A 26,300-nucleotide genomic window follows, 5' to 3' on the forward strand; every position below is an offset into this window, starting at 1 on the left:
TAAAATAGTACCAAAACTACAGAGAATTTCTCTTGTAAATGTAGCTTTTAAAATAATACACAGAGAAGATTATTCAGTAACGAAAAACTTTAAACAAGATAAATCTACAATTAATTGAAAAGGCTAAATGGGAAATGAATCAAAAGTAATTGTAGTGACCAGGAAAGGAGAAACTGAAGAATTCACAGTCAATAATAGAGTGAGGCAAGTTATCTATCCCATGCAACATTATATAATCTGTCTCTAGGGTATGTGGTAAGGGTGAGAGGTCCTGATTATAAAAAGAAGAAACATAATGGAAAGTATATCAAAGTCACTGACATCGGAGAGAGAGAAAATTAGGCAAAAATAAATAGAATAGAGAAAAAAATTAAGGTGAGACAAGAAACTCAAAAAGGGAGCAATAGAAATAGGAGAACATCAATTTGAGGAATTAAAAAGAAATAGAAAAAAAGAATAGTGTTAGGTCCGATCAAAATTGATGAAGATGAATGCAGACAACGTATAAATTATGAAATAAAGGAGGAACTCGATGGGACAGATTAAGTTAATAGAATAAAAATAGCAAGAACAGAATGAAGAGAGAATGTGTAGAGAGCAGTAGGTAGAAGAAACGGAAGACTCTGATAAAATGATTAAAATAAGTAGAGATGCACCTGAGTATAATGGAAACTGAGCAATAGAAAAAATACTAAGGACAGGAGTGCATGTAGAATAATTAGCGATAGAGTAGAATAAAAGAAGAATAGGGATTAATCCACCTCGAAAAAATGTGACTCTTTCTTTTCATCTCTAGTTAATTATGCTCTGGCAATATATTGTTAAAAGATCTGATGTAAACCAGTCAGGATAATTGTATTTTAAAAATCAGTAACATTGCATGCAGAAACGAGAAGTAGTTATACTTCTAGAAGATAGAGAAGAAGCTAGAAATAAACGAAAAGAAGAAATATATGGAAGTAGGTGTAGAATTTACTGGGAGACTAATTAAAAAATAAATACAAAACAGACCCAAGTTCTGCAAGTACAGCAAAAGTATACATACATGGAATATCTAATGAAAGAATATTTAAGAAAATAATAAATAGCAGGATTGGAGAAGAAAGAAAAAGATGTAGACTCAAAGTAAAATGGAGCGACTTGATAATAGAGGATTTAAATGAGTTAACAATTAAAAACTGGAAAAGCAAGTCAATGAGAGAAAGAAATAGGGAAAGTACATATACCAAGCTGTGAACTTTCTAAACCTATAGAGCTAATTATTTCATACCGAGCGACGGCATAAAATTGTTCTATTCAATAAATTTTTGTCAATTTAATGTCATTTCATCACTATAGAACTAATATAGACTATTTACTTTGTTTTTGGTAAAAAACTACAGCAATTTAATTATGTTTTTTTGAGAATTTCTCAAATGAAATGAAATCTGTTAATTTCTTTACATCGAATAAATTTTTGAAAACTAGATTTAGAACGCTATAAAACTCGGTTACATTTTATATTTCAAACGGACAACCTCTTTTGTTTTTCATAGGAAGTTATAAAACTAATGTATATCTCAAAAATCAAATGATCATTCGTATTTCTCCATTAATATGAATATCTACATTAGAATACTAGAATTTCTTTCGATGGCTTCTCTTACCAATATATACTGACACTTCTAAGTTTATTTAATTACGTGAATGATAACGAAAGAAGCGTATACTATTTTTCAAATCTATGGGAACCATTTTAAGGTAATCAATCGGAAATACGGAAATAAGGAAACAAAAATAATTTATGTTGCTTAGATTATCGATTTCCAACTGAATTTGGGACTTCTGGTTGTTGAAATAAATTAATTTAAAGTAAAAATACCAGTTATTGGACAATAAAGTTTTTTTAAAATTTCAAGTCGCTGCCACTGAGGTATTTTTCCATTAACATTATTTTGCATTAGCTAGATGTTAGTACATACATCTTGTATTGAGTTAATTTTGTTTAAATATTTCTAATATCAATACTCCCAATATCACAGTTTTTTTAAAAACCTGAATAGGTTTCAAAAATGTAGTTATTGGTCGAAAAAGTTAATTACTGGACCCATCATTTTCAGTCAGATCAACCAAATTAACACTAACAATAAAACTAATCACAAACCATTGTACAATAAAAGATATAAAATATAATTTTGATTGTACACTGTGTTCCATTTAAAACGCACAGGGTGTTCCATTTAAAAAATACCAACTTTGGGCCCAATTTTGGGAAAGGTGTTCTAAAAAAATGTTTATAAACGCCACTGACTTTTAAGTGAAAATACCTATTATAAGATGTTTTAATTTTTTTTTCTTATACAGGACCTGAGATATTTTTGCTTTCGTTATGTATCTCAGAAACAAAAGTTTTACAAAAAAGTAATACAGGGTCACGAAAACCGCATGTCTATATCTTTAATAATAGCTTAGATACAGTGCAGTCTCAATCAAAATGGGACACAATGTACTCATAGTGTGAAATTTAAAAATACGCTTAGAACATCTGAAAGTGTGGAAAGACTATTTCCAAAGCCATAAGCCAAAAGAAAGTCAAGAAATCGACTAGACTCTGTTTGGTTAATTCATGGCCCATGAATATCGATTTATAAATATATTGCAGCAAACGCTATAGTAGAAAATATGTTCAATAAATTGAAGTGCTAGATTATTTAATAAGAATTAATCTTGTTATAAAAATTCTGAAGATCGTGAAATTTTCAAGTAATTCGCCACAAAAAATTCTTTATTCGAATGAGACCAGTAGTAACATAGAACCTGAAAGTAATGAATAAAAGTCACTCCCATATTTATATAATATCCATAGCTTTCTTTTTGCAAACGATCTGATTTAGTTCGTATTGAGCTGATAATATCAGTTCTCATTTTGATATGATGGGTAAAATATAAAATGGAATGACAAACTGAGACATTTATTCAATTAATTGTATTCTAAACAAGAATGCATTTGTCAATATAAAAGTACAATGAAAATAAGTAGGTACTAATAAAAAAATTAGTAATATACCCTCAAACTTTTCAATCAATTATCAAATAACTAAATTGAATTATTTCCGTGAAATAAAAGTTGGTGCTTCCATCTGATTTGAGTAGAATCAAATAAAATAATATAATAGAATGGGTGCAAAAATATAAGTATCTTCGTTCAGTCATAAGCGCTCAAATGGATACATACGAAGAAATCAAGATCAGAATTGAATTGTCGAGTACTCCTCAAAGTTTGCAAACAGAAATCTAAACCTTCACGTCAGAATAGGATTCATGGCATGTTATGTGTGGTCAGTACTGCTGTACGGAGTGGAAACTTGGACCTAGAAAGCTCAAATGATCAAAAAACTTAAGGCATTTTAGATGTGGCTCTATCGACGCATCCTGAAGATACCCTAGACTGACAAAATCACCAACATCTTACATAGGACACACATCTTATGCAACGACAAATACCTACTGCTACAGAAAATAATCCAGGGCAAAGTAGAGGAAAAGAAAGGCAGCGACAGGAAGAAGACATCCTGCCTCCGTAACTTAAGATAATGGACAAATCTCAGCGTCGGATAATTGTTTTATAGAGCTATACTTAAATGATTCAAATTATCAATTTCTTGTCAGTTTGTTTCAAACTTTCGGCTTGTCGGCTTGTCGGCTTGTCAATGTAAATACTTGAATAAATAGACGAATTTTAATAAAGTAAAACTTATTTTTTATCTTGGTTACCATCGATTTGGCAAATACTATAGACATATAATCATGAGAACGATTTTGTAGTGATTTACAAATACATTTTATCGTCTTTTATCTATCATTTGTTTATTAATTAATCAATTTAATGATAAAAATGATTTATTGGAATAAGTTGTGGATTTAATTAGATATTATATTATAATTTATAACTTAAAAATCGTTCTTCATATATTTTTAATAATTTCAGGCGAAACTATTATTAAGTATAAGTGAAATATTTTAGGAATTGCGATAGGAGTACCTTTTTTCACCAAAGTAATGCATCTAACTGATACAATGATTCTACTTATTACGTTTTTGGATAAAATTTCTAGTAATTTCATATTCGGATTTGCTAATACCATCGCTTTATTATATGCAGGTAACATTAATTTTTATTTTATTATAATTCATTTAATACAAAACATAGAAATACATTGATTCGCAAAAGGTTATAAATTCTGCGTCTCATGTTTTATTTGATATTCTAACATTTTGTTCCATTCTTCCATTTCCTATAATTTTATTTCAAACATAACATACAAGGTGTACCAATCTTACGACAAATTTTAATACAGGCGCGAATATGGTCCCAAAAGTGCTCACTGACGACCAGAAATTGCGGCGAGTGGAAGTGTGCCAAGAAAACTCGAACATGTGTGAAAGTGACCCCCAATTTTTGAATAACGTAATCACAGGTGACGAGTCATGGATCTTTGAGTATGATCCCGAGACAAAGAGGCAATCTTCCGAGTGGCACACACCGGCGTCTCCTCGCCCAAAAAAGGGAAGAATGAGCAAATCCAAAGTGAAAACGATGCTCATTGTCTTTATTGACATCAAAGGCATCGTCCACCATGAATTTGTTCCTCCTGGACAAACCGTCAACGCCAAGTTTTACGTGGAAGTGCTCAAGAGACTCAAACGAAGGGTCAATCGGGTCCGACAAGACATCGCAGCAGACTGGAAGCTGCACCACGACAACGCCCCGGCTCACACCGCCTTTCTTGTGAACAGCTATCTGACTAAGGCCGGCATTTCAACGCTTCCGCAGCCGCCCTACAGCCCAGATGTACCCCCCCCCCCGGACTTTTTTTGTTTCCTCGCCTGAAAAGGCCTAGCAGCATGCATCGCGGCTCTCAAGGCTTTTCCGGAGAATGCCTTTCGTGACGCCTTCAATGCTTGGAAATCGCGCTGGCAGCCTATTTTGAAAGTTTTTAAATAATTGTAACGATTGGCTCAATAAATTTTTTTAAATCGACTCAGTCCTATTAATTTCCGGACAAACCCTGTATATGGGTCATTCCAAGAGATTTATAGTTTGAAATATCGCGCATTACGCATAGTGGTATAATTCAGTTACAAATCAAACATATGATTTTTAATGAGAGCCCCTGTATATTATACCGAAGTCGGATTACTTATATTTTTTGATATAGTTAAGTTTTATCTCTTGTAAACAGGGTGGGCGAAAGCTCGAGCTTTCATTTTCGAACGGAGAGCCGTGTATTTTATACCATTAATAGATTTTTTAGTTTTGAAACTTACATTTTTGTTTCCTAATACCCAAGGTTCATTGAAGCGGACTTATTTGGTAATATTCATTGTGAATTATATTTAATATTAATCTATTTCCTCAGCATTTCCCAACAATGAATTTATTCTCAACAAGCAAAGTCACCAAAAGTGTTATCCTAAGTTTAATATCAAACTAAATGTTCAATGTGTTCACCGTTAGCAATAATGAAATGCTATGTTCAAATGATTGACTAACATTTTTCAGCATATTCATGTTAATATGTTTTATAAACTTCTTTCATGAAGCTCCCACCTTGCCAATTAATTTGGTCTTCTCATTCGACTCATTTGTTTTCGAATACGGTGTGTGTAAGCACTCTTAATTCTGAATAATATACTTTATATGGTTCGAGATAATTTCAAAATATGGACATTAAAGATTTCTCTTGGTTATTTTTTGATATCTTTTAAAATATAAATATACTGAAGATTGAGGTGAGATTGATACACCCTACATGTACTTCCAATTCACAAGCCAACAAAATTTTGTGTAGTCTAAAGTTTCATGGTCAATTTTAATACATATGGTACTGAGCTGCAATACCAATAATATACTTTTTTTCAATTGACCCTGCTTCTGGAGATGAAATGTTATACGAGGATGTTCCCAGAAATACCTATCCTGACCTAGAGATGGCGGTAGTTGCTTGAAAACATCACTGCTTTAGAAAGTACACAATTTAAACATATGATGTTTCAAGTTTGAAGAGGAGAAGACGTTACGTTGTTTAATATTTCTTTAGCAGCCGTCAATATTGAACGTTTTCAATGAATTTGTATGCATGGAAAAAATTTGTCATCGTTATGTGATGCAATACTTTTATTTGAGAGGCTTTAGCACAACCAATATAAAAGCTGAAATAGATTATACTCTGGATGAAACTGCTCCTTCGTTATCACCAGTAAAATATTGGGTAGCAGAGTTTAAACGGGGTCGTAAGTCCTGCGAAGACCTGCATCACAGTGGTCGACCAAATTAGGTGACGACTCCAGAAATATTAAAGAAAATTCACATAGTGGTACTGGATGATCGTCGACTGAAAGTGCACGAGCTAGCAGACATAGTAAGCATTCTAAAAAGTGCGGTACATCACATATTAACTGAAAATTTGGACCTGAGAAAGATGTGCACGAGATGGGTGCGGCATTTGCTCACAATGCAACAAAAACAGCGTCGTGAAGATGTTTCCATCGAATGTTTGGCAATGTTTCACAGAAAGAAAGCAATGCACCAGCTCACACATCCGTTATTGCATTGGCCAAAATTAATGAATGAAAATTTGAGTTGCTACCTTACGCACCCAATTCGCCAGATTTAGTACTCTTGGATTATTTTCTCTTTCCAGAGTTAACAAATTGACTCGTTGGTCAAAGATTTTCCAGCAATGAATATGTGATGTCAGCAGTTAATGGCTATATAAATATAAAAGTGTATGATGCTAGAAAAATAAATATATTTTTTTCAAAATTTTTGTCTTTGCCTTGTTGGGCTAGGTACTTCTGGGAACATCCTCGTACCAATGGACGTGTCTAGACATGCGCATAATCGAAGAAAAACACGGTATTTTCAGAATGGTAATTTAAGATCCAATTATCTTACCAAGAAAATGTAGCAGAAGTGCAATTTAGTCACTTTTTAAATAATCCAGTGACCATAATAGTTTCGATTTGTTTATAAAAAAATTTTCGTACAAGCTATGTCTTGAATTTCTATACTAAAAAAATAAAGCCACAACCAAGATAAAATAAGCAGATTGGTTCTCTTGGTTCTCAAGATATCTAAACAATTTATGGCATGCACGCCAACTGTCAAAAAGAATCAGTGATTACCTAATTTGGTGGTAAGTAAGTAAGTAAGTAAGTAAAAACGGCATAAATAAAACACAATTTTCATGAAAAATGATAATAAAGGAGACATATTTGTTAATGATAAAAGAAACCAAATCAAGTTTCATAATTTTACTCTATCAATTCCATATGGAAAATTTATATTTTTCCAATTGCTCTTCATACATATTAAAAAACGGTCGTTGAACAGAGGGAAAGCAGCGTTGCTGAAGATACGATATGGAAGCATTCTTTCTCTGATGCTATTTTCACGTATTTGATTGAACCTTTGAGAAAGCAAGGTAGTTGTCAAATAATTTTCGATAATCGAATTGAAAATAACAATTATTCATGAGGAAGAAGGTACTAAGTACCTACTTTCTTTGATAATTGAAATAAATATTCAAAATCATTGAGGTTATGAAATATTAAACAACGGAATGACCTAAAAAAGCGTGAAAGACTTTTAATGCGCTACTATGAATGGGAGATCAATCCTAAATTAATCATAAACATACTTCAGGTGTGAAAGATTATGGATAAAATTGTCATTTTTTATATCTTTCTATCTTTCTATTTGTATTTCTCTGTCTACATTTCCTTGTTTTACATTTGAATCTCAATTTCTATTGACTTCTCTCTTTATATTTCCTTGTTTTGTTTTTTGTCATCTCCATCTCTTTATTTACCACTCTTTTCTCGTTTTTGGTCTTGTATTATCTTTCTCTATTATACTTTCCTGCAGTTCCATTTCTCTTGTTTCATGTCTTTCTCAATTTGTTCCTTTGGTTTAATTCAAATGAAAAATTGATTGACACGAATTCTAAAATTATTATCATTTTTAGCTGCAATCGTATCGTTATTGACAGGAATAACTCCAATTGGAATTAGGTCATTGGAAACTAAAATTGTATCTGAAAACGATTTAGGAAAAGCTCAATCACTGTTTGGATTGTGTGAAGCGTTAGCTCCTGCGATTTCAATACCGATTTATAAAAAAGGAATTTATAACAATACTTTGAAGACATTTCCTTCGCTTTATTTCTTTTTTGGTATCATCTTATACGCTATTTGTAGTGTAATTGTAACGTAAGTAAAAATTATTCCTTACATTAATTATAATTTACAAATATGCGTTATAGACGCAATTAGCTATGTCACAAGAATTTCTTATAGACGAATTTTCTTTGTTCTGTCTTAAGTATGGTGTCGATTGTAAATTTTGATTCGTTGGTTTTGGGTTTAAGCCAATGTTAAGCAGTGATTAATAAATTCGCCCAGATATTTTCAAAAATGAACGAATTCTTACAACTATAACAAAATTTGAAAGTGAGCTAACCTAACTTAACCCTGTATAAATTGTACCGATTTATAAAAAAAACACTTTTTGGTCAAATCTACTAGGGAATTGAAAACGACCTTTATGAGATCGTAGGTCAGATAATGGCCTTACATCCTCCTAAAAATCTAGACATATTTTAATTTCTTCCTCTACCGCTAGAGAACCTAATAGAATCAAAATATTTAAAATGTCATAACTAGTACGTTGTCACATTTGGATATGTCATGAAAAATTTTTCATTATTAAGTGTTAACGACTGAGCGTTTGATGGCGAATATGTCACTTTAGTTTTTATTTATACTTTGCTCGAAAGTTCGCATCTTTTGAGCCTACTTCAATGCAGAAGATTCGTGCAATGGCAAAGCTTCACATGAAAGCACCTTGATGCCCGAGGTGTAGGTCTTCTATGCAGCTTTACCTGTACGCTGATATTTAACTTTCTGACTCGAATAGGTGAAGAAGATACGTATTTACTTTTGACTGGCTATAAAGAAACATAGTATACACCAAACGAACAGTTTGGGAACTCCGAACTGCACGCAGTTCAGAAACCTCATTATTCATACCCTAGCAGTGATTTCCTAGAATTTAAGTGAATAGGTTGTTTATATTTTAACTTCATGTCATACACTTCGCTCTTTAAATAGTCCCAAGATCAACTCTTGACCATGTAAAAATCCAGAGTCCAATTCAAATAAAGTTAATTAAGAATTTCAGATTTTGATTTTGTTCAAAAAATGTTGCATATTGAAAACATGGATGAGCGTATAATTTATTGTATGATATAGAAGCTGAATTATTAATGAAGACTTCAAAATATCAAAAAAATGCTACTTTGACCAGAAGTTATGAGGGCAAAATCTTGTAAATATATAGATCATGTTCTTGATGATGTTCCTCAATTTTCGTATATTACGCCAACCCTGTGAGTAAAAGCTGGCCTTGCTAGTCTTCTGGTTCTTAAAATTTTGCTATAGTTTATTCATTTCCAGGTTTGTCCTTCTTCTCCATATGTGTTCTCCTTTTTCCCTACTAATATTCTCCTAGGAAATTTCCTCTACCATATTTCTTATTTGTTTTCTTCCGTTTTATTTAGAATCCACGTTGTGCTTTTATGTAGTACTGAGGGTCTCATGACTATCTGATATAGATGTAGCTTAGTTTTTTTTAGGATATGTTTTTCGAGATTAGTATCTTGTTTATCTGATTGTTTGCTTCCTTGAGTTTACCTCGCTCCCTTGTTTTCTTTCTAATTGCCATTGTCTTTGGTAAGTGTTCCAAACTTGACTTGTTCAAATTCAATCATTTTTTGTGTGTGTAATATTACTCTTAAGATTTCTCTCTGTTTCATGTGTTTTGGGATGCATAATTTTCATGTACTTGGATTTCTCCTCGTGTAATCTTAGATTCGCAAATTCTGTCATTTCTATGGAAACTCTATAAGTATTTTCTAATTATTTTTCACTTGTTAATTACATCACCTGCATAGACTAGCAACTTTGTTGTTTTTAGTGTTTCCATGGTATTTATCCCACTTCTTCACACTATCCATTTTAGTATTATGTTGAACTGGGTAGTAGATAGAGTATCTCCCTGTTTCAGCTTTATATTTGTGTTAAAGCTATCTGATGTTTTCTGTTTCAATTTAATTTTTGTTTCAAAATTTTGAAGTGTCATTTTAATAAGCTTTATCAGTTTTATTGGTACTATCAGATCTTTAGTAAGTCAATAAAAATTGTATTCGTACCCCATTCTATGTTGATTGCTTAAGATTGAATATATGGTCTGTTACTGATCTTCCAATTAAAAATCCTAAATGGTATTTTCCCAGCAGGGTTTCTTAATATTATCCGGCTTAGACTCTTTGCACTGCAGATAAAGTGTAATTTTTCGGTAATTCTTACTGCCTTCGCTTCTTGTATATTGGCACCATTATGGTAGTATAAATTTCGGTATTTCCGAAAAATTTGTCATTTTTTTGGTTTTGTACCTATTATTTTACTACTTCTTCCTTGGTTGGTGCTGGTATTTTTACTTCGTTTTGCGGCGTTAGAGTTACGATTTCATATATTTCTTCTTTATCATTTTCTGTATCTAACATTTCTTTGAAGTTTTTCTTCTACTTTTCCAAAGATTTGTCTTCATCTGTCATTATGTTACCTTGTTTACTCTTAATTGTTTTTTGTTGCCTCGTTTATATTTTATTTTAAATTCTTAATAAAAGTTATTATTTACAAATCTGTCTCTATTGCATTTTATTCTGACTTCCATTTCCTGTCTCTGCTTTGCTTTGCATGTCATTTTCGGCACCAGTTTGCTGCATTTTCTGTTTATTATGTTTCCTCTTTTACATTTTTGTCTTACATTCATTGTCAAATCATTACCTCTTTTGTGCTCTCTTGGGAATTATTTTATCTTCATCTTTATGAATATTTCTGTGTTCGAATTTTGTGCTAACAACAAATAAATTTTTTTTATATATAATGGAATAGAAAATTTTTGAAAACCAAACACTCTAAAATCAATCTAATAAAGAAGCTTGACATGCTCTTCCCAAATGAATCACCACAAAGTACTGCTAAGCCGGGTTTACATCCCAAAAATGCGCTTCTGTGTGTTTGGTGGAGTATATGTCGAATTGTTCATTTTCTGTTGAAACCTAAAACAAACTCTTCAGTTATTGTGAAAAATTGAATCGAGTGAACCAATCTTTAGTCAAAAAGTATTCGATTGTCAATAGAAAATACGTTACTCTGCAAGCTGAACCGTGCAAATGGGTGATGAGTTGCAGTTGAATATACTGTTTTACCCACTCTACTCTTCGGATAGCGCACCTTCCGATTTCCATTTAACCTAGCCGGTTGGTGACAAACATTTTTTATGATATAAAAAATGCTATCTGCAGATATTTCACTCAAAAACCAAAAGATTTTCATCAGTTTGGTATTGAAAATTTGCACACCAGATTACAAAATGCTGTTGCTAGCGTGGTGGTTACATTAATCATCAAAAATAAAAACTTGATAAATATGTATTCATTTGAATTCAATTGAATGTTAAGTAAATAATAGTGATCAGTGTGAGATACTAAATTGGTTGGTAAATTACATATGTTCCGAAAGATTTATTTCTATGTCAAGATGAATACCTGGCAATAGAAAATACAAGAAGTCTAAGAAGTCGAGTTACTATTATGGAATAACACAAACTGTAACCGATTTGATTGATTACCACCTGTAGTGTAATCTTAGATAATGAATGGAAGCCAGATGAATTTCATAAACCAGCCAAAACTATCCAAAATAGAAATGAATAAGAACGAACACGACTAAAAAATAACAAACTATGGATTATGGAAAATCAAATGAAATAAATTATTTCGATTATAATATCTATTCATGAAAAAGTCTGTAAGACGTCAAATTGAAACTATGAAATAAAAATATATATTACTCCGAAACAGTTGGAATTACAGTTTCAAACCTCAAATTTGATGTATTAAAAAATAATATCTTTTTTCAGCTTTATTGAAAAACTAACATAAAAAAAATCATGATTACCAAAATTCATTCTAATATTCTCAAAACTATTCTGTTTAAGATCTCAATACTAAAAAAATTTAACAAAAGCCACAATTCATTAAAAATACATTAAACTCTTTTTGTCGCAATATTAATATGTTTAATATCTATTAAAAATTGTTTTATAATTATACGGTTGCCAGTGTTATTATGTGTTATTATGTTTATTTAAAAATATATATATATATATATATATATATATATATATATATATATATATATATATATATATATATATATGTTTCAAAATTAGTTTTTTTTGAAGTTTTTAAAAGAAAGATTAATTTTGACGTTTCGACTTTTCTTCAATTCTTTATCATAATATTACGCGTACGTATGTACTCGTACATTTTAAGTTTTCAAAGTTTAATATGCATTTAACCGAGATCGTTTATCTTATAAGTGCTAAACAAAACTCGTAATCAAACCTCTGCAAGTAAAAATAAACTAATTACAACTCTTTAATTTAAACCCTTAGTAAGTAAAAACCTCTACAACTCAAATTATGTAACGTTTCCCTTGGTCTTTATCTTATCAAATGACGGATTTAGGCTTGATGCCATCCTAGGCCCTGTTTATCGCACCGTCCTTAATAATAATCAGTATTAAAATTTCTTTGGTCTGCGCAAAAATATCAATTACATCATCATATTTAATTTGTTGGACTAGTTGAACTTCAATGGACAATAATGCACTAATCAAGTCTATCTTGACCCATACTTACGCAGAAGTACGTTTTTACTCTTTTCAAAATACAAAAAGATCTTTCTTCTGAACAATTTGTAGCAGGAATACTAAAAAAAATACGTAAAGCAATTACAACATTTGGGTAAACATCTCGAAGACTACGTGAATGTAATACATTGCATATTTTTTTGCGTGAACTTTCCTCTTTGTTGAAGAATCTTTGAGTAAACGTCAATGAATACATTCATTTTCTAATGTCTCTTCTAAATCGCGAGGATTCTTGTCGACTAGTATATTCAGATAAATTATCGAAGAAATTACAATTTTCGTATAGCCAATTGCACATTCAGACTATCTAAAGTAGGGTACTAAACATTTATGCGGACATTTTCTTGTCCAGATAAAGGTATTCTTTCATTTTCCTGTGACTCATCTGGTTGAATTTTTCTAGTTATTTCACAACGAGTATCACAACAATAATAATCTTGGACTACATATAAAGTTTTAGCTTTTTCTTCATATTCAGTTATCTGTCTCTTATGTTCTGAAAGAATAGAGTCAGAGAACTATAGATCTACAAAACCGATGATAAATCAGCTTGAGATTCTTGAAGCTTCTTACTAGCAGCATTAAATCGATCTAAAAGTACATTCCAAACAGAGACTAGAATTGCTGTTTCTAAATGCTTTAACTTTCGCCCCAATCCCGTAACTTTAGATCGTGTAGTTTCTCATCACAGCTTTTAGCAAAAAATTCCAGTGAATCAATTATTGCAGACCATTCTTTTTCGAACGCGTAAAAGGCATCATGTCGAGCAGATCAACGTGTTTGAGAAAGTTTTTTTTTGTACACTGCACCAAGATTTCCCAATAATGGGTGGATATAGAGGATATAGTTATGGAAAATTCTTTAATAGAATAATGAATTGATTTTACTCTTTTCTCTCTCAGGAATTTTGGCATTTCATAAATTTTGTCGCCCATCAAATCATGCCGCCCTAGACCTGGGCCTTGCGGGCCTAAACGTGAATCCATCTCTGATCTTATCGATGTTTTACAGTATCTTACCCAGTTTTATCTACTTTCAATATATCCAACGCACTAAACCCAAATTTAAGTTTTACTTTAGGTTATTTAGCGGAAAAACACACTATGAGCATTAAATGATAGCTTCCTGGTTCCATATACTTCTAGTATTTGGAATATATGATTATTCCATTAAATTAAATATATACAAAACGTAAACACAACGTTTAAATTCCCATTTCAGCTATTTATAGCTGTGTTATATACCTAATTACATGAAAGATAACATTAAATATATAAATTACAAATCTACAAATGATTTCTCAAGGAAATCACAGTAATATTTACAGATAAACAATATATTTCAAATGAGTTATATAACAAATAAATATAATCAATGCAATTATAATATTAGTTTCTAGTTTCTGGAAATGTTTATTGTTTGATTAGACTTGCTGATTAGAGTAATATCTCTCGTTATTCTTATTATATAAAAAATTCTTCAGATAAATATGATATTAATTATTACTTAGGCATCTTTGCAAACTGATTTGAATTTGATTTTTTTTATATTCGCTCATAGTATATATTGTATGAATAATGTTTTATTTACCGAATTTATTTGAAGTGTGTTTCTAATTGGAATAATAAGTAAATCACATGTGAGGATAGAAAAATGAATTGTGGAGAAGAACCCTATGATTTTTCCCCTTAATTGTTAATACAACTACCTCCCGGTATTTGTGACACCGTATGACATGTATGAAAAGAATAGGTATAAGATGGTTACTTCCTAAGTTTTGAGATAGACAAATAAAAACAAATATTCATGACTGGATATTGCTTTCCCAAAATTTTCTCCATTCACACTTTTGCAAGCGTGTGAACCAATTGTCGATTTTTCGCGTTCACTGCTTTTTCAGGTGTACAAAAACATTGACCTCGCAAGAACTATACGGCGGATGACCCAAAATTCGATGTTTTGACTGTTCCAAAACGTTTTTGTTTGAACTGATGTATGAGAGTTCGCATTGTCGTGATGGAGAATGATTCGTCTTCTGCGATTGGTTTCTCTGATTTTTTCGAACATTTCTGGCAAACAAATGCTGGTGTACCATGGGACAATGACATGTCCAGTTATTCCGAAAAAACAGGCGATCATTTGCTTCGAAGTGCTTCTTGCGTGAACAATTTTTGTTGGATTTCGCTCCTCTCGACAGAACCATTAAGTCGATTGTTGTTTAGTTTCATTTTCATATGCACAGTTCCTTGATTTGTCGCCATCTTTTCAGGAACCGCGATTGAATTTTTACAGCATTTCATTGCACCTATCGACATGAGCTTTTTTGAGCGATTGTCAAATTACGTGTTATCTAACGCGAACAAATATTCTTGACAGCCAAATGTTTATGCAACATTGATGTATGTGAGTGAAACTACTGGGTAGGCCTCAATCTCACAGTATACCACATGACGTTCTTGCAATATCAGTTTACGAACAGCATCGATTATGAACGACTTTCACAAAAATCATCCTGTAGCGAAGTCCGACCACGATTGATTTCGGAAAACCAGTGAAACACGGTGACTCGAGATTTTTATGTCATCAAAACTCGAAGGGAGTTGATCAGCACACTGCTGTTGGTTTAATCCACGTCGAAAATCATTGCACTTACTTTGTTTGCGATTTATTTCTATTTTTTGACCGAGATGAATATTTCAAGTGACAGTAAATAACTTAAATAGCACACGTTCTGAGTACGTTCACCATTAAAATTGTCATACTTTATGATGACAATGTCAGATGTGACATATTTACATCAGTGCCGCCATATCTCAAAACTCAAGTAACAACCCTCGTATCAAAATTGGTGAAGTTTGTTAAAAATAACAATTATCTTAGGGCATTACATAATTAACACTCCCAGTCAATTTTAGATAAAATATGCTAAAATATTATAGTGAACATAGAAGACATTTTTTAACTAAAACTTCTAATCCATATAAAACATGTTAAAATCTGCTAGCGGTGTCATACGGGGTAAATCTTTTGAGTCTACGACGGATAATAGGTGCCGACACTAGGTTTTAGGCCAGTTGATTGGGGTGAGATTAAAATCCATTGTACTGTTCACTAGTCACTTTAATTTATTCTCTAGCCGCTAGGACTTGTAGATCCTATGCAATGAACTTATTGGACACAAACCATGGAGCACTTGTAATCATACTCAAGACATTTGTCTCATCTGTTTGTAAAGGTCACGTCGATAGATTTAGACTCCTTAACTCGAAACCACCACATTCTTAATAATTGCTGTATTCCGTCGAAATTTGCTTTAAGGATTTGTTGTGCAGTTTAAGGATCACAATTTGAAGCTAGTAAAGCAATGTCATCAACATACGAGTAAGTGTGAAATCTGAAGTGGGTAAATCGGCTGTATATAGAATATATAGTAGCCGACCGAAAACGTTAATTAGAAGTATCGTTTAGTATTTGTTTTGATACTAAACCATGAAATAACCACTTTCAAGGTAGGATTTGAGATTAAGGTACTCATTTAGGGCAATAATTTTTTTTTAATAGTTTAGTACCAAGTATTGAAAGTAAATTTATTAGTCTGTAGGAAGTAACTTCTTTAGCCGGTTTTCCAGGTTCAGGTATAAGAAACCTGTTGTAAGGATTGCGTTTTAATGGCTTTTTCAGGTAGTTGTTGTGAAAGTTTGATTGTAATCTAATCATGACCCGGGGACTTTCTGATTTTTATGAGATTTATGGCGTCTTAGACTTGTTTTGTTGTTATTTTCACGAGAGAACGCTTCATGTTCATCTGATTCAGCAGTATTGAAAAAGTTTTGCAAGTGCTTTTGTGAAGACTATTGTTCCTCGCTGCTGCTTTTTAACCAATGATCTTGGATAGTGGGATTTTGATCTAATTTCTTTTTAGCCTCCCAAAATATATTTTGTTGCTTCTGTTGCACTTGAATTTCGTAGGTATTAATGGATTGAATCATTTTTATGATTATTCAATATCCTTTTCAGTTCCTGAGTTGTTCTATTTAATTCAGTTTTATCTGCGAAGTTTTCTTTTATTAACCACTTTTTTATTAAGTTAGGTAAGTCCCCGTTTTTAACAGATCGAATGGGTGCTGGGGTGTTTTGTCAGGAAGCTACTTGGAATGTTTTTTTAGCTTTTCGACTGCATGAGTGACCGCTAATAAAGGAGACTGGTTAGAAGAAAGATCAAAGCAAGAAATAGCTTCGACCTAAGTGCGAGGAAATATATTATATGACACAAAATCAAGTAAATTTGGTATCGAATATCTATCACTTGGCCAGTATGTTGACTGCACTGTTGATAGGTGTATCATGTTGTTATTTTTTATTGTTTCATAAAGTTGTCTACCCTGGGGGTTATCAATCATGATACTTATCATTACCTACAATCAAGGTATTCACGGGAGTTTTGTAAAATTCAGTAAACTTTTCTTATTTTATAGCATATATAAATTGTTGCTACTGCAAGTATTCTATTCCAGTCTTCTGAAGAACCAAACTTTTTCGTTTTGAACTTTATCAGTTTTCAATCCACCAATTGACGATTTGAATTCAATAAAACACTATTTTGTATTTATGAATGAATTGGTTTTTACCCTTTAACTCGGTACATAGAGTACAGACAAAATTTGTACCATATGAATTAACGTTCTATTTATCTGCAGTAGTATAAAATCTTGTCCACAAATACTTGGCTGTTCAATAAGTTTGGTCGTTCGTGAATGTTGCAACAATTCGTACTTTAATTCTCCGATATTCGTGATAGGATTTTGAGTTATGTGAATAAGTGAAAAATGATTTTTTTATGACTTTTTATACTCAATCCATCCACAATATTACAATAGTATGTTGGTTATATAACTTCACGAATATAGAGGTAATCCATAATACATTGCGAAGTCGTAAATTTGTACATTTGTATTATACTGGATGCAAAATGCGTGGCGCATTAAAGTTCAATCATAAATTAAATCCGGGCGGTTAGGAATTATTGAATTTTATTGCAATCTCTGTCCCGACATTGTCTTTGTCCGATTAGCATTTTGTGCTTCTTTTTCCGAAGAGCTAGAGAACGACGATCATTGAAAAAAGCTTCTAGGTCATGCTATTTCTATAAACTTCACAGATCAGTCAACATATTTTGATTATTATTTGAAATGATGGGCTCTTTGGTATCCAGTACTGAATTCATTATATTTGTTTGTCATACTAGTAGGAAAATTTGTCTATACTTTTAGAAATTCCATTTAACTTAATTTTAAAAAACTACTATTAAAACAAAAATACGACTTGTACTTTATATTTTAAGGTAATTATACACTTTCACGGTCACCTTGTTTTTTGGCTCTAGAAAATCGAAAAATGGATGGATTTTAATAATCTTGGTCTCAAAATGTTCCATTTTACGGCGGATTCATCATTCAAGCAGTCATAAGCTTTCCAGCAATCAGATATTATTGTGGTTCCTGGTTTAATTCTTCGTTTTATAACTTCTAATACTACTTCTTTTGTCCTGTTCATTACTGGTTCCATAAAGAATGTTTTGGTTTCTCTCTCAATGCATCCGAAAATCCATTTTCCTTCGATTACTCTTCCTTTATTGTATTTGCGACGACCAAACTTCGCTTCGTCAATTTCTACAACTTTTTTCCTACCACCAATTTTTGATGAACAGTTTTTAAATACCCAGAATTCACAAACTTCTCGAATAAATGAAGCCCAATCACAATAAGTTGTTGGAGATATTTTGAATTCATTGATTAAATATTGCTCATGAGGTGGGCTTAAAAGCAAATATTGAGCAACTTTTCTCTAAACTCAATGATGAATCTTTAAACCACGAACCAGTACGAATAGATTGCTTGAAATTGCATTGTTGTACTTCAACTCGTTTATTAATAGTAACTTTTTTCCACGTTGCCAACATAGTGTTTTTGTATTCAAGTCACATAATTTACCACAATTATTACAAAAAACCTCACATTCTATCGCATTTTTTTATAAATAAATATTTTATAATAAATAAGTTTGCAATATTTTTTTTTCCCCACTATTCATGTGTGAGCTGAGTTGGGCTGAAATAATTTGTTATGAAAACACTTTATTTCAACCGTCACACGAATGTTTCCTATTTATTTTCAACTTATATCATATACATTATAACATGTGCTACAATTTAATCAGCGTGAAGCTATATTTCTGTTTTATTTTAGATGGATATTTTGGAAAGAAAAAATGAAGAATAAGCTTAAATATGAGCCAGATATAGTATCGGAAATGAGTAAAACACATAATATTCCAATGGATAGTTACAAAAAATCAGCAAACATTTAAATACAGTCGGAATGAAACTAATTTAACTGTGCAACAACAAAGTTACATTTAAAATCAAATCCTAATGTAGTCTTCAAAAGTAAACTGAAATGAGGTGATTGAAGAATGCGGAATTGTAGATTATATTTTAGAAGCTCAATAACTATTTGTTTATCTAATTTCACTATCAAATGTGACACTTTAATTCATTCCATTAGAAAGCATCACATTTTTCATAAACTTGATATATCAGTTATGAAAAGTAGTTTCAGATTCAAAGAATAAGTGAAAACTGAAAATAATTTTATTACTTAAACAGACAATTGGCTCATCATTTTAATTCAGTAGTATTTCATGGCTTAGAAATATCGAAAACAACATTATCAAAGACACAGTTATTTAAAGTAAGTTCATTTTCTGGGTGAATATTCTCTTGAGCGTTTTGTCTAATGTTAATTTGAAGCTGTAATATCTATATGTGTGCCAGGGGCTTGGCCCAAAATATTTTCTGAAATTCTTCTTTTATTTTCTGATGAACTCTCAACATGGCTTTCGGCTTCACCGTTGGATTTCCACCGTCCGTGTTGCTTTATTTTCAGAATGTCCGCTTCTAAGTCTACCAGGAGAGATGCTGACAAGCGTCTGAAACCATATCCTATGGACTTTTCAGCAATAGGTATACCCAGGTACTGAGCAATCTTTGCTTGTAATTTCCCAATGTTATTTATGCCTACGGGTTTTATGCCACATTTTCCATTATAATATCGAAGCGAAGATATTGTTGGCCAAATTGCTGTGAATAGTCACACGATAACAAAATAATAATTGAAAGTATTGAAAATATTGTGTGGCGCTGTTAGGAGAAAGCGGTCGCAGCTTTGGACAGGCGGAGGCTGGTTGCTGCATTACGACAAACTATCAACGCACTAATAGAATCTTGTGAAGCAAAATTTAACAAAGCACCAAGCTGTACAGCTTCATCTGCCTTTATCTAGTATTTTCATGTGGCTATTTTCCAAATTATAAACGCACTCAAATGACAACGGGTCGACCACAAATTAATAGTTCAAACTATTGTGATGAATGCATGAGAGACAATAATCAAAATTTACTTCAGAAAACCTTTGGTAAACATGTCGATGGATCATGAAGAATAACATTATGCGAAAATATGAAAGTGGGCTCCATACATTCCTTTCTGTTAACATTTATAAATCCTAGAACTATAAACCGTCACTAAACTAAACTGCCGTGTGATCAAACTAATTATCAACGCTTGACCCAAATCGATGAAAGTCATTCTTGACGCTCTTGTTCAAATCAAAACAAATGTGAAATTTTGGAAAGTTTTTGACACTTCATTGCTTCGTGATTGAATCGCAATTTTACAAATGAAGTTTAAACCTCAAACGTCGGCTTAAACGACAGATGCCCACTTCTTCATGTTTTATAGATTGCGTTTACAGACAAACTTCGGTTTAACTAATACCGGTGATAGTTCCAAATTTAGTTAAGCATGAAACTGAGGATTCCACCCTAGCTTTTTCAAAGCTTTAATGATTTAACGATATGGTCTTGAGTAAGGAGTTGTGGATTTGAAAAATGTCAAACCAAATTATATTTGATAAAGTCGATGAAATTATCAACGTTATTGACGCGCCGAGAAAACAAAAAGTTATTCGTTCCAGAGCGAATCTTTAAATTGTTCCACATTTTTTAAATTTGTTGATCTATCAAAAATATGACCGTTCTTGTTATTTTCATCATTAAATTTCTTTGCTGACTCCTCCCATTTTTTTTTTCGTTTCCTTCCAAGTTACCGTATCACTTTTTTATGGATTCGACTGTTTCTTTATATTTCTTTACAAGGTTAACCAAAAACACTACTTTATAAATCTTTATTACACGATTTTTTTTTGTACATACATTTTTTTCTTTATAAAACCTTAAACAATTAAACTTTAAAACAAATATCGGAAAAATTTGGGACAACTGGCAGAAAAATGTCTGTGTAACAGCAATCTTTTTCATTCTTAGTTCAAAGTAGAGTAAAAACCATAGTTTGAAGTTTAGGTTAATTTCCAGTTTTACCCTAGGTTGTAAAATTGGCGTGTAGCAGTTGCCTCATTTCAGTCAAAAGCATAATGTTATTAACAGAGAACTAGCATGTTTTTTCATTAATTTTTGTTTATCCACCTTTTTAAAACAACTTCAAAACCTGGTTATAAACGAATAGTTACTTCGTTTCCACAATTTGTGCTCTAACTTATGCCTCTACTATTCTATCAATCAATACATTTTCTCCCTTCAATTTCAGAGGGTATCACTTCGTGAGGGCATAAGTTGTATATTATTTAACATTTTTCGTGATGAACTAATATTAAGTCAATATGGAAAACGTATAGGAAGAAGAGAGTACTTAATGGGTACGCTGTATTAATTTTTATAATGAAATTGCACAAAAGTCTCCTCCCTCCATATCTTTGAAAATATTTGAAGGATGAATAGACATATTTGAAATTTAACGTTATCGAACTTTATTATTCGTGGTGACAACGACATAATCGTCATAGACGACGTTACAGTCATCGTTGCCAATAGTTTTTAATGGGATGTTATAGGAACTAGTTGGTTATAGATATTAATTATATCGTTCGCGTCTGGCTTTGTTTTTAATTGAATCAGAATCATAATAATTTTAATGACACGTTTATTGATCTGAATATCTAATTTGTTTCAAATGGGCTCTATATTTTTCCGACCTTTTAATGAATTCGTCTGATACCTTTTCGTCTTTACTTGAGAAAATATTTGCAATGTAACAATATATTTATATTGTCATGCTCAGAAATGTTATCGTTCGATATATATCATCACTAGAGAAAACAAACTTATGAGGTAGGTGAATGGGCTGAAAATCCCATTATACCTTTTGGCTCAATTTATCTACCATATTTCCCATTCCCTTGACAATTTAGGGCTTTTTTACACTATTATACAGGGTTTTCTGGACTTGATGCAAAAAATTCGTGAAAAAAATTGTGTGTGTGTGTGTGTCAGCTCCGACGCACGACTGGAGTTTACTCCGTAAGTTCGATAGTCTAACCAGATGCAAAAAGAGTTTATTTAACTTAAAAAAGATTGGTTGATTGCCAGAATATTTTGGGCTTCCTTCATTAATTTTTTTTTTAATCTGTAAGCTCGCTGTGTCTCGGCTGGAGTTTCTGGAGATTTAGATTTTTCCCTAGTCAAAAAATATAAAAAAAATAGAAAATTTATAAATGCATAATTATAAAAATTTTAACCGACTTTAAGAAAATTGATGAAAAAAGGTTTTTATAAACATTTTTTTTTAAATTATTATAATTAATTTTTTATTTAAAATATGATATTATCTTAATAATTAACAAAAATGGTTATAAAAAGATAATTATGTCACAAAATCTTTCATATACAATAATAAATAGTATATGAAAATTATTTAAATAAGCTAAAAAATAACTTTTCGAAAGAAAATTATATAAAAACATTATTATAATAAAAAAATATTGTCGATTTTTCTGATAATATTATCGAATTATTGACTACAGTTGTTAATATTTAAAAATTATTTATGAAATAAATCATAATAACGTGGAAGAATTTATAGACATCGACAAAAAAATTAATTTTTGGTTAGGTTAGAAATTTTCTATTTTATATGGATGCGCTCGATAATTCATATTAGGTTGATTATCTAATTTTATGTGTTGTTTTCAAATATATATTTATATGAACTAAATCGATAATTATTAAAATATTTAATAAATACAAATTGCACATGCTCATACATATAATACATGAAATATAACATACCTTGCAACCACGTGTTTGTTAGATGTTCCGGCAATATCATCTACACCTCTTTCTGCCATAGTTATTTGAAAATACTTTCAGTTCACTTTAACGGAACACAATGATAATAAAACTTCACAATGGCAGCAATATAAGTATGTCGACACTGACAAATTAGAAAGTTGCGCATCATGGGATGCGCACCAAAAACGTAACGAGGTCATTCATCGATAGATTTTACTCCTCACATTTTTCTCATACCGGGCCCCTAATATATGCAAATCGATTCTTAAGGAGTAAACTCCAATAATGCTTTGACATAAACAAATCTTATCCGACCCCTCGTTTTTCTGTTATATGCCTTTAAAGTTGCGAAATCAGAACTTATTTTTTGACTGAAAAAATAATACTACACTACTATCTGAACTACGAGCGGCTCTTGCTCAATGGTTAACAATCCGTAACTTTTACAGGGACCACCTGTACAATCTAAAGAGAGCAAAAAATGAATGTTTTAATCGATATTTTGGGTTTATGTTTTAGGAGATATTTAGATTTTTGGATCGTTGTACATGCGAAGGAAACTGTTCGCCATAAAGAGATATTCTAGAGAAAATTGTTATTATTTATTCATAATATTTACAGGAGGCATTAAACTACAATCGAAAATTTCTAATTGAACTTCATATTGTGGAACATGTTACTTACACAAGGAATAAAATAAAATGTACAAAAATTTAATTGTCTAGTCTAGAACGTATTAAATAATAAAAAAAACTATAATAAATGTTCGAAGTGGGCCCCTTGCACTTCTACACAGAGCATTCCAAGACTCTGCCTTATAGCGTCACAATGCAAGCTTATTTTATCAATCATTTCGTTTCTTGTGTTTACTGGTATTGCATAAAACTAAATTTTGCAGCAATCAATAAACGTTATGTCAAAAAATCGCTACAAAATTATGATCAATTTTATTGCATTACCATTTCAAAGATACCAGGAAGGAAGGGGAATTTTGTGTAACACTATATGTCCATTAACTTTAGTTTAAGTGTTTGAAATTCACTTAATACGACTAAAAATAGTATAAAATATAAAGTGCCCATTTAAAAAAGATCCTAGTTAGAAAAATCAAGATATTATTAAATGTGAAAAGAATGTGAAAGACTTTTTGAACGTTATTATGAATACCGTCGTTGGATATTTAAAACAATGTTCAAACTCTTTTGGATATCTAATTTAAAGATCAATCGCAAGATAAAACAGAACGAATGAGGTATTAATAGCAAATAAAAAGATGGAAACAATGTCATAAATAATAATGGAATTAAGGAAAAAATAAATGGTTCAGGATATCTTACTGAACATTCATAATAATTTTTAATATTCATTCATTTTTAATATATAAACACATACATAAGGCACATCAGAGTATTAAAAACAAATATTTGGTGCATTTGAACATTTTTACTTTATGCGGAAAACTCTCATTAGCAACTTTCAGTAATACATAGTATTACAAAATGAACAAAAAAAATGCTAACAGAGTTGAATATACAAAATTTATAATAATATTACAACCGCTCTATTGATATAAAGTAAATATTATTTCGTAAATCCCTGTAACAATCAATAATGTAATATCTATGGATCCGTCGATCTTCCATCTTCCATCAATAAAATTTAAGATTCAAATAGCTGTTCAGAAAGAAAAATTGATGAAATACATAATTAATCTATTTCCTTTTGATATCATTCAGATATTGATTTTTTTTCTAAATGGGCACTATGTATTTCTTAAAATATCATTGTTATGACACTCACTCAATAAGTATTATTTTATCTAATTTATAAACTATAATAAAATATTATTTTTGTTGTTAATAATTCTTAATCTCAGATTACTGCGATTTTATTGTCATGTAACATTTGAAAAATATGAAATGAACTAGGTTTACAATCAACGAAACCCCAATTTTAACGTTCAATAATTAAATTCATTTCATTTAGAAAATTTTCAAGGTGTTTCAAAAAAGGCTGATCACGTCTTTACGAGAGAAACTTAAAAATATTTGGACTTTGCTTTGTAAAAAAAATTCGTAACGCCATCCGTATTCAAGATTAAGGGCATTGAAAAAAAAAATTATATACATTTTTTATGATTTTGCCGTAACTACTGACAACATTGTGATGAAATTTTATACGAATATGTTTTGGCTAGATTGGGTTAGGTTAGGATTTTGTTTGAATCTCACAGAGGACACTAGTTACATGGTTCGTACCAAGTAGTATCGAACATAACTCTTTGAATATTGGATTTATTAAGCAAAATTTCAAGTGAACTTGAACATCATTTAATTTCACATCAAGAAGGTACTCTTAATAAAACTCGATACTGTATACCTTTTTCGGAATATTATTATTAACTAGTAAGCATTATGTGATTTGAAATGTAAATGAGACCCCCAAAGTTTTTGCTACAGTGGTAAATTCACCTCAAGAATTTAAAGATATAATTCAATGTCACTTCAATGAACTCATAGCTGACCTCAAACGGATGATATTTTGAATTCCTACTCTTGTGATTTTTTGTTTAATTAATACATTTATCATTACTTCATACCAGCATCGGTTACTACTTCATAATTTTGAAATCAAAATATTCCGAAAACAAATTTTACCAAGATTACCATTTTTGGTGTAAAATTAAATCATGTTCAAGTTCACTTGAAATTTTGTTTAATAAATCCAATATTGAAAAAGTTATGTGCGATACTACTTGGTACGAACGGTGTAACTGTAGTTTATTTCAGACAGGTGTAGAGTAATAAAACCTCATTAGGTATGCAAAGGGACCACAGAGTGACCCAACGAATATTTAAGCCATTTTCGTAGTTTGGCATTGATTTCATTGTAAAATTCTTTTTCTTTTTATCAAGTGCAGGTAGTACCTCCCGGGTTGGGGTCAATTTATGGATTTAGCCTATTGTTATCCATTCACAAACACTGAAAATAATGTGCCAAAGACGTGCCGGTAGGATACTCGTAAAAAGGACAGCCGAATATGCAATAGGGTTGGAATTAGGTAGAAGCATTAATAGAAGGTTAAACGGTACCTGTTAAATGCATAACGTAACTCTATAATCTACTACCTAAGTAATCCCTACACAATATTTCGATATTGATACTTCAGGCCAGAAAACATACTTTTCCTAATTCTCTTACGCAATTACTTGAAATTTTAATATTACAAACAATGCTATTTCAAGACCTACACCTATGGCCCCCACCAAAATTTA

At 31.3% G+C, this 26,300-nt stretch overlaps 2 protein-coding genes across 3 annotated transcripts in view; both read left to right on the forward strand.

Annotated features, from left to right (window-relative positions):
* LOC130446672 (uncharacterized) overlaps window positions 1–24,970 on the forward strand; it is a 31,320-nt gene extending 6,350 nt beyond the window's left edge. The window contains exons 2-4 of one of the 2 annotated variants that reach the window (XM_056783050.1): window positions 4,004–4,141; window positions 8,010–8,253; window positions 19,068–24,970. In XM_056783050.1, coding sequence (XP_056639028.1) covers window positions 4,004–4,141; window positions 8,010–8,253; window positions 19,068–19,188 — 503 coding nt within the window. In that variant the 3' untranslated portion in view covers window positions 19,189–24,970. Of the gene's footprint in view, window positions 1–4,003; window positions 4,142–4,337; window positions 4,920–8,009; window positions 8,254–19,067 lie in introns of those variants that run through there. The other variant, XM_056783049.1, reaches the window with a different exon arrangement.
* Window positions 1–26,300, forward strand: part of LOC130446673 (solute carrier family 46 member 3-like) — a 70,206-nt gene that overhangs the window by 10,388 nt on the left and 33,518 nt on the right. The gene's annotated exons all lie outside the window — the stretch shown is intronic.

This window comes from Diorhabda sublineata, chromosome 7 (genome assembly GCF_026230105.1).
Source record: "Diorhabda sublineata isolate icDioSubl1.1 chromosome 7, icDioSubl1.1, whole genome shotgun sequence".
Taxonomy (NCBI): domain Eukaryota; kingdom Metazoa; phylum Arthropoda; class Insecta; order Coleoptera; family Chrysomelidae; genus Diorhabda; species Diorhabda sublineata.